The following is a 9,334-nucleotide window of genomic DNA, read 5'->3' as shown; positions in this document are numbered from 1 at the left end:
GCACCCGCTGGAATCTGAGCTTTTTAAAAGATGGTCTCAATCAAACGCATATACCTCTGGACAGGGTTAGTCTACAAAGACAAAAATGACATCAAATTGTAGCTGATGTTTTAGCCTTTTATTGGTTCCAAATTTCATTAAATCGACCTTTTTGACGCAACCACATCTTTAATGGTGTTATGAATCAAGCCGAGTCATTTGTTTATTCATGCATCAATGATTTTATGATGACCTTAAGAGTGAACGGCGCTCTCATGACTTGTCAACAGTGTGACTACCGGAAAAAAAAGTCATTTGCACTGTATCAGTTTAAACAATTGAAGGCAGTAGCAGTAAAATATTGGTTTAACTTTATGTTTTTATCAAATGAAATTTATCATATGGTATTGCTCTTCATCTATAAATATCTACACAATGTAGAAAGTAAAACTTATAGTGGTCTTTTGTTGGCAGGTTCGAAGGAAGTATAACATGTTCCTTATTGAATTCACACTCAATTCTCTAGTTGACTAGGTTAGTCCTCAAGCCTTGTAGAGCCAGGAAAGGTTAGTTGCATTACCACATATACATGAAGTATATACATAGCTACAGTAGTTATAACATACACTGTATAGCTACACATTAAATTTCTTTGTAGCATGTGAACTCATCAGCTACAAACAATTGGGAGTTGTGCGACCACTCCTGCATATTATGTAAATACGTTTTCCTCATTCTTACGATCAAAACCACAACCTCGAAGCTTAAGAACTTATAGCGTGTAACACTAGTGGTAGATACCGTAGCTATAACATATACTGTATGCATCTATATCAAAGGGCATGAATGGACATGCCCGGCAGAAATGGACATGCCCGGCATGTTGGTGAGTCTAATAAATAAAGCTGCAGTCTTATTAAGCAATGCCAATGTACACCTATGACTGTTATGACATGTGGTATATGAGACTAACATATGACAAGGATAAATATTATCTCCTACCTGGCCAGATTTGTCATCAAGGAAATTAAAGAATAATAACCTTTTAATATATTTAAGGCGGCATAGGTGAAAAGTTACAGTTGTTTTAGGTGAATAGAGATGACATTGGAACTCGGTGTGTTTTTTTACCTGCTCAGCCTGCCTCTCTCTATTCAACAGACTGTTCATCCTTACATTTTGTGCAAAAACAGTTCAGTGACAGTACGAGCAGGTGCTTCGGGTATTATCGAGCATGTGCAGGAAGATAGGGACACGCCATGCACTCTGAGCTTGAGCGGATTTGACAGTAGAGGTTATCTCAGCCTTCATGGACTAGATGTACGACAGGAAGGTTGTGAAAGCTTAGCACTAGTTGAAGTTAATCATGTGACCTACTGTGTCAGAGGCTCCAGTTCTGGCTTCCAGTTCATCACTCAACTGACCAATGGCAGACTATATGTGACCTTATCTTCTGCCAGTAGCACAAGTTTTCGGATTGCCTATTACAGCAATGGTTAGTTACTACTTGAATTAATGGAGCTAGCTAAAACATCAGTCTTGCTACTCATGTTTGAGAATGTGCAGCAGTCTAGTCTGAGAATGTTGTCTAGTCTGAAAGTGTTGTCTAGTCTGAGAGTGTTGTTTAGTCTGAAAATGTTGTTTAGTCTGAGAGTGTTGTCTAGTCTGAGTATGTTGTCTAGTCTGAGAATGTTGTTGTCTGAAAGCAGTGTCTAGTCTGAGAGTGTTGTTTAGTCTGAGAGTGTTGTCTAGTCTGATAGTGTTATCTAATCTAAGAATGTTGTCTAACCTGAGAATGCCGTCTAGTCTGAGAATGGTGGCTAGTCTGAGATTATTGTCTAGTCTAAGAAGGCTCACACAAGCTAAGTGCTAGGGCTGGATACCTGAAGTAACTGATTTAAATTATTTAAATTAAGGTCTGGCTACACCCACTGACTAAATGCATCACCGACATATAGGATAGATATTTGCTCTGACTACATACACCGACGATGCTATACGATGTGGCCCAGTTAGGTGAAGGTCATGAAGTCAGATATATTTCCAGTATGTTACTGAAGCATCTTCAGGATGTTTGTACTGAAACATGTGTAATCAGTAATATGTGATAACATACCATATGTGGTAAGATTGCATTTGTTTTGTGCAGCTATTTGTATTTACATATTTCTCGGAAAAACACACACAATACACGTCAGCAAGCAGGGGAAATGCTCCAATGAGCTACTTAAACAAATTTTTGGTTATCTAGAAGATATTGCTTAGAATAATATATTATAAAAATTCTTATTTTTATCAACTCCTTTGTTTAAAAGATCTCGTGTTTTGCCTATACAGCAACTTTACGGACTAAGAATATGTTTTTTAGCCTTCACACAATTTAAATCTCAAACTAATTTGTCAACACATTACAAGACTCGTCATTCCTTATTTTCATTACCTTTTCCATCCTCCTCATCTACTGGTGGCCATAGATGGGTTGCCTATCGTGTGTCATCAGCAGGGAATTCCTTGACAATTAGGCTAAGGAAAATTGATAGTCATGATGGTTTTAGGGCTACTTTGAAGCAGTAATTGCTGGACTCTCTGGAATAGATTTGTTCTGATTTCTTTTGCTTAGACAACCATGTTTTTTTTGCATTAACAATCTTATCTGTTACCTCCGGCTTTGCGCCTCGAATAGCCATGCTACTGTCCATATGAGCTTTCAATGCACCTTACTTTTTCTATCATTTTGTTATGTTATTATTTAATATAAAATAAAACAAACAAACAAAATACAGAAATACTTGAAGCTTATAACATAAGTTGAAGTAGCGTGAAATAGATTGTAAAGTAAAATTAATTATTAAAAAAGTCATTTGAAAAGTTTCCTAAACAGTTCTGATTTATTCTGGTAGCTATATATATATATATATATATATATATATATATATATATATATAAATAGTCAATTTTCAGGTCGTTTTGTTATCATTCGTGTCGATCTAGCGAAGGATTAATACTAAAAGCAATAGTAATAGAAATATGGGCAACAAAGATTTCAACTTTCTAGAGGTAGGCTGATAGGTAAGTAAGTAGCTAGGTAGAGAGTAGGTAAGTGTTTAAGTAGCTAGGTAGGGGGTAGGTAAGTAAGTAGGTAACTAGCTAGGTAGGTGTTAGGTAGTACGTAGTTGCAGATGACAATGGTAGAGTTCTCTTGGGTATCAACATGGAGACTCCTGCTAGTAACCACCCACCAAGTCGATGATGTTAAAGCTTACTTCCAGCATACGTACATATGTACATATGTATCTAGGCTGGTTGAATCTTAGGCAAAGTGTAAGTGCCCTGATGGGTGGCTACACTTTTCCTAACTGTGTCTCTGGAATTATGTCTCACTCAAGAGACATCATTTGCTGTCCATGATATACAATTACTTCAGGAGAGCTCCATCAGACAGCTCTATTTATTGGAGCTTCTGAGCTCGTCGTCTGTTCTAAGCTACTTTGGTAGAACTCAATGTGGTAATGAGTAGAAGAAGAGTGTTTGCTTCTACAGGGACTCTCTGTTCCAGCACATGGATTTTCTACTCATTACCATCCCCAGTACTGAGCTATACACTCCATTTTGTCAACAACTTTTGTCAACCTTCTGAATCTCGCTGGTTCCTGACAACTTGCTTTGATTGCAGCATACAACTGCTGCGAGTGTCCAAGTGCCTCTTTTTTATCTGCAAAGGGAATAAATTCTGGCTGTGTCTCTTCGTGTTTAATATCTGTTTGGTATCGATTTATTTTCCTTCCAGGCTTGAAAGTTGATATTGTGGTTTATGGTTTTTAGTCTCTTCGGTTGGTCATTTGTCTCATATACTCTCTCTCTGTTTTCTGATGTGAGTGCTAGTGGCAGCAGATTCTCCCTAGCCTTTAGCCATAAATGGTAGTAAAATAAAGAATGTACTAAACAACCTCCATTTTAATTTTTTATAGTTTTTGTTAAAATAATCAAAAATTATATTTCTTATTTTCAATAGTGTTACCTTTTTTAACATTACCACAAGTCATTCTATAATTTTGATCTAGTTTAAAAACTGTAGAAGAAATTCAACTTGTTCTCATACGCATGTACATGTATTATGATACTTACATTATGCAGGAGTTGCATTGCCTTTGCCTGTCTAAGTTATCCAGAACCTTTATTTGCACAATTTTCATTTGCTACAGAAATACAGATAAGATAGAACTGCTGCCGGGCATGGCTGCTACAATACTGTATTTACTATTCTCTGATAGTTTTCATAGGCGTATGATCTGATGTAATTCTATGAGCTGATCTACATGTTTGTATATTGTATTATACTGACATCATATTGTTAATATTGTTTGTAGTAGCAATATGTGGGGGAACCTTTACTATAACAGAAGGTGCTGAGGCTAGTCAGCTATCAGGAGTTATCAGCTCTTCCTATAATCTATCAAGTCAGCCATCACTACAAGACTGTAGAGTTAGAATAAAGCTCCCCAATCCTAATATCACTGTGAGGTTTGAGCTCCTCCTCCTCACAAGTAGTTTAGTCATACAGGTTAGAGACAAGCAGTTCTCTTCTGGTGCCAGAGACCCAATCACGGTGAAGACTGGGAGTGAGAGATCTCTCAGTCTCTCCTGCAGCAATGATGGTACTAGTGTTCTCTTTGGCAGGTTTATGATCAGAGTCACTGGTGAGTATAACAAGTACACCTACGAGGTGTTTCGTCTCATTTTCGTGTTATCTTACCATTGAAGTTTGATGACAGAGTGAGAGCTGCTCAATTATTGCTAAGCCATTATATAGCCTGAGAAACAATCTAATGCAAGTTGTGCCATGTCCTTGTTCAGTGCCAATATTTGCACTAATAGTGACGAACTTGCCAAGCTACCCTTAGAATACACTAATATTTCCAACTAGCTGCTTCCCTGTATCACAGGCATCATAGGGATATGTATACTGTCAGCCTCATGGCTGAAGGTGGTAAGGTTAGTGCACACTGTATTGCAGTAAGTGAGAGTTATCCACTCAGTGATTATTTATAGATTGTGTGACGTAAAACAATGGCATCACCAAAGCATCGCAGATACGTTGGAAAATGTTGCAACTATCAAACTTTTCTGATATTTTGTTGTGCATCCACAACAGTCTGTGTAATGTGCACCCCTTCGGTGATGGTGATTGGCTGTGTGCACCCCTTCGGTGATGGTGATTGGCTGTCACACATTGAACTATATTAACCTTCATAAAGGTCACTGCGGGATTAGTATTTCATCATTTTAGCGACCACATCATTTAGTGTATAATATACATGCTATTCATTGACTTAAATCAGATCTGTTTGTGATGGTATGAACAATGTATCACATATGATGGCTGATGCATTGTGGGATTACTGATGACATACTGCAGTACAGTATGTGTAAGATAGAGGTCGAATACAATCTCATAACACTTTGTTTTCTCTATACCTTGCAACCCTCACACTGTTTATAGAAAAGCTTAAAATCATTTTTGAGATCCGGTTCGCTGTCACTGCACAACTGATATATTAGAAAGATTTGGTTAGACTGTGACCATCTAATTGATACGATGAAAATACTTTTGCCAGTGAGACAGTAATCTAAATGTGGTGGCGCAGTTTTTATGCAGCCATCAAAATCAACAGGATTTTCCTCTTCATATTGTTACAATCGAGTCTGCTATCTTGAAGGATTGATTCCGGTTTGCCATCGACACCTTCCGATTCGTTAAGTGTCTGTGTGTCTTGCATCTTGAGGTGAACATACATGTAGTTGTTTTTTTTAATTAATCGTTATCGTAGCAACGGAGTCCTGGAATTTCAAAGATTTTCATGAATGGTTTATAAGGCTGTGTTTTAGAATCATTAATGCGCAAGATTAGTAATCGAGTCAGCCAGTCATCAAGAGTACAATAAAGGGTAAAATAAAGTTGAATATAATCTATAAGCTCAACTCTTAATTGATTCAAGGATAGTTGGTAGCTTAACTACGCCGAACCCAACTACCACACGTGTAACAGTCATTAATTAATCATGTATTGTGACAATAGAGAGTTATCCCCTCTCTAATATTTGCACTTGTGTAGCTTCCTTCTCACAGCGAACCCAGTTAATCCCAAGCTCGAATATTTAGACCGGGTCAAGTTTATACTAACGCATAAGTGCATTCTCTTGCTTGCACTGAGACTGAAGTTGAAATATAAACTGACAGTCAATCAAGGAAAATTCAGTTCATCTTATTCCGATTTATGAAACACACAACACGATCTATTTATATGAAAGTGCCCTAGCAGCGTGCTGGTTGGTGGCAAAACGATCAAAGTCAAATCTCTTCCAACAATAGTTCTAGACCACTTGTCAACTATTGAATGGGGTTTGACTATACCCCCTCCTTCATCTACAGAGAAATGCCATTCAGTCTTAGCCATCATTGTGCTATCTTGATGCTGATTGGCTCAAAAATCTCTAGCATAAACTTTACCTCTTTGGTTCTCGTCGAAGTCATACTTCGCCATTCAATTCTCCTTAATATCTTACGGGTTTTAATAATGTATATACAATTTACCATAAAAGTATGCTGTATGTACAGTGTAGCGTACAAGCATGTTGTATGTACAAGGACATGTACATGTACTGACATGTATATTAATTATGGAAATCTAAAATCAAGTTACAGTATTCCTAAGTGTTAAAACTATGCCTCATACTTTGAAAACAATTTGGTTTCATTTTTGCGGAACTTCCCATGTTGCAGGCGGATCTGGAACGTAACCTCCGCAAAGTAGAAGAGATTACTGTTGCTCTATTATATCTTCCTATATCTCTTTATCTTGTTCTTAGTCCTGCATTGCGGTGACATGCCAGAGAAGTCAGAGCCATACCATAGCATCTCTCTTCCTCCTACCCCCTGGCTACCTCATACTAAGGCTATGTATGGCTGTGCTGATGGGTGGATGACAGCCAACTCAAGTTTCGATTACGTTGAGTGCTTGGTGAACTCTGGAAAAACAAAGTGGAGTGATTATCCTAACATAACTTGCAATAAAGGTCAGCCCTTTTGACAGACCATTTGAGCTATGTACATGTGAGAGAAAACTAGTTTCAAATCAGGAAACACTTTTTTCTTGAATCGTCTGTTGCGTTTATCAGTATTAAAGTCAAATCTAGAAGAATCAAGAAATTATGGTTGTTTGTTAGAACTGACTTCGCTATCTCGTGTTTAGTCATGTGTGAGGTGACCGAAAAGCAGTTGAACATTCCAAATGGTAACAGCACATACAGGAAGTACAGCTACAAAGAAGAGTTGGTCTATTATTGTAATGAAGACTACAAGAGATATGGTAGTGTTGCCTGCAATGGAGACGGCAGCTGGTCAGCTGAACCAAAATGTATTTCAACACGTGAGCAAACTTAACGGTTCAGTTTTAGTCTAAAGGCATGTACGGTTTGAGTGAGAGTATCACTCAACTAGTAGTAAGTAAAAATCTTTACTAAAATACTATTCTGATACTATAATTACCAGCTTGTTTAAGTGTAGACGCTACAGTTGCTCAGTTAATTTTCCGAAATGACCATGCTGTCAGCACACAGTATGTAGATATACAGACAGATTAACTGGCAATTGTAGATATAGTGACAGACTAACTAGCAACTGTAGATATAGTGGCAGACTAACTAGCAACTGTAGATATAGTGGCAGACTAACTAGCAACTGTAGATATAGTGGCAGACTAACTAGCAACTGTAGATATAGTGGCAGACTAACTAGCAACTGTAGGTATAGTGGCAGACTAACTAGCAACTGTGGGTATAGTAACAGACTAACTAGCAACTGTTAATAATTAGTCTAGCAACTAGACAGACCAGCACTAATCTGTATGTATTCTATATGATACCACACTTTGATACTACTGCATGCTACCACAAGGAACTGTGTAAAGAAACATTTGTAAAAGTTCCTTTACCTTATTTCGTTATACAGACTCAAACGGCTCTTCGTTTATCCTGTACATTGGACTGGGTTTGGGTTTACTTATGTTTGGATGCTCTGTTGCAGCTGTCATCTGTCTAGTCAAGCATCGCAGGTAACCAAAAAAACTAAATTTCTCTCCAAACCTTAAACCGATCTCTGATCTAATATCAATAATTGCAAATCAACTCTAATTGTATATTGCATATTTTCTGTTTATTCTTACTAATGCAAGGCGGTAAATAGATTTAGATAAACTTTATATCAAGTTTGACACTCTGGTGTGTTTTAGGAGAACAGCTTCAGAAAACAGGGTTTCCAAGTTAGTGAAAACTGAAGCAGAAGGTAAAATGAATATACTAACTCACGCATAATGTACATATATCTAATACTATACATATACCTAGTACTATACATATACCTATTATTCTACATATATCTATTAACTTATAACTAATTTAATTTCAGAAACAGTGTCGCTAGACAGTGGAGAGGTTAGGAAGGCAGAATCCATCCAAGTCTCATATGATATGAGGTATATTTAAAGCATACATATTTTCGGTTCTCTCTGTAGGATGTAGTAAAATATTGAAATAAATAGAAAAGTTTGAATGCTCACCTATTGTCGTTCTACTTTTCAACAGTCCCCATAATTCCACCAGCAGCCCAGAAATCACTGAATCAAATCAGCCTGTCACTATCTCTTTGATCGAAAACAGTCTATATGAAGGAGCAGCTAACTTGCCTCCAGTTGAAATGATGGTGAACTCTCTGTATGACAGCGGTTAACTGTTGTACTTTTTCTATAATTATTACACAGCCATTATCCGAGCCTTTTTTATGTTATGACTAAAGGCCTGTGGCGCATGATCGTAATATCTATCTGTGCAAGCATATAGGTATAGTTTGTTTGTAGAGCCTGTGTTCCTTAGTTTGGACTTGTGCTCATTTGTTTAATTTCATGATTTTTGGTTTAAGCAAGAAACAGACTGACTAGGGGTGCTGGTGAAATGAATATTGTTATCAGAGAATTGTTTTCATTCATATAAAGTATATAATTATTATTAAGTTTTACATTAGTTTCATTTATTTTATACTTTCTACCAAATGTTCACTCTATGCTGTTTAGGTATCATCAGCAAGTGTTATTATAATCATGAGACATTGAAACTTGTTTCATAAAATTATTAATATTTAAGCCGCCAGTTTATTTCTTTCTGTACTAGTCAGTGAGCTCTTTATATTTAACGCCTGTTCTATGAATAGCATTTCTTTATTTTATATACTGCTTTTACAGAGAGCGAACAAAGAATTTTGTTACATAAATAAAACATTGCAACTTATTTGATAACAATTTTCA

The 9,334-nt window shown here is 36.9% G+C and overlaps 1 protein-coding gene across 1 annotated transcript; it reads left to right on the top strand.

Moving 5' to 3' along the window:
- The first annotated feature begins 503 nt into the window (after positions 1-503).
- On the top strand, positions 504-9,300 carry LOC137387600 (uncharacterized). Its single transcript, XM_068074067.1, has 9 exons — positions 504-545; positions 1,071-1,474; positions 4,347-4,676; positions 6,846-7,052; positions 7,229-7,405; positions 7,987-8,089; positions 8,267-8,319; positions 8,443-8,509; positions 8,619-9,300. The coding sequence occupies exons 2-9, from the start codon at positions 1,081-1,083 to the stop codon at positions 8,761-8,763; spliced, it is 1,476 nt and encodes a 491-aa protein (XP_067930168.1). The 5' UTR covers positions 504-545; positions 1,071-1,080; the 3' UTR covers positions 8,764-9,300.
- Positions 9,301-9,334: the final 34 nt, after the last annotated feature.

Source organism: Watersipora subatra, chromosome 2 (assembly GCF_963576615.1).
Source record: "Watersipora subatra chromosome 2, tzWatSuba1.1, whole genome shotgun sequence".
Taxonomy (NCBI): domain Eukaryota; kingdom Metazoa; phylum Bryozoa; class Gymnolaemata; order Cheilostomatida; family Watersiporidae; genus Watersipora; species Watersipora subatra.
Note: the sequence above shows the minus strand (reverse complement) of the source record. Positions and strands in the feature narration are given on the sequence as shown.

Excerpts from the sequence above, each read along its gene's own strand:
- LOC137387600 (XM_068074067.1), top strand. The coding sequence starts at position 1,081 with ATGACATTGGAACTCGGTGTGTTTTTTTACCTGCTCAGCCTGCCTCTC. Across the intron at positions 7,053-7,228 it reads TAACATAACTTGCAATAAAG|TCATGTGTGAGGTGACCGAA; the intron begins GTCAGCCCTTTT and ends TCTCGTGTTTAG. Across the intron at positions 7,406-7,986 it reads ACCAAAATGTATTTCAACAC|ACTCAAACGGCTCTTCGTTT; the intron begins GTGAGCAAACTT and ends TTCGTTATACAG.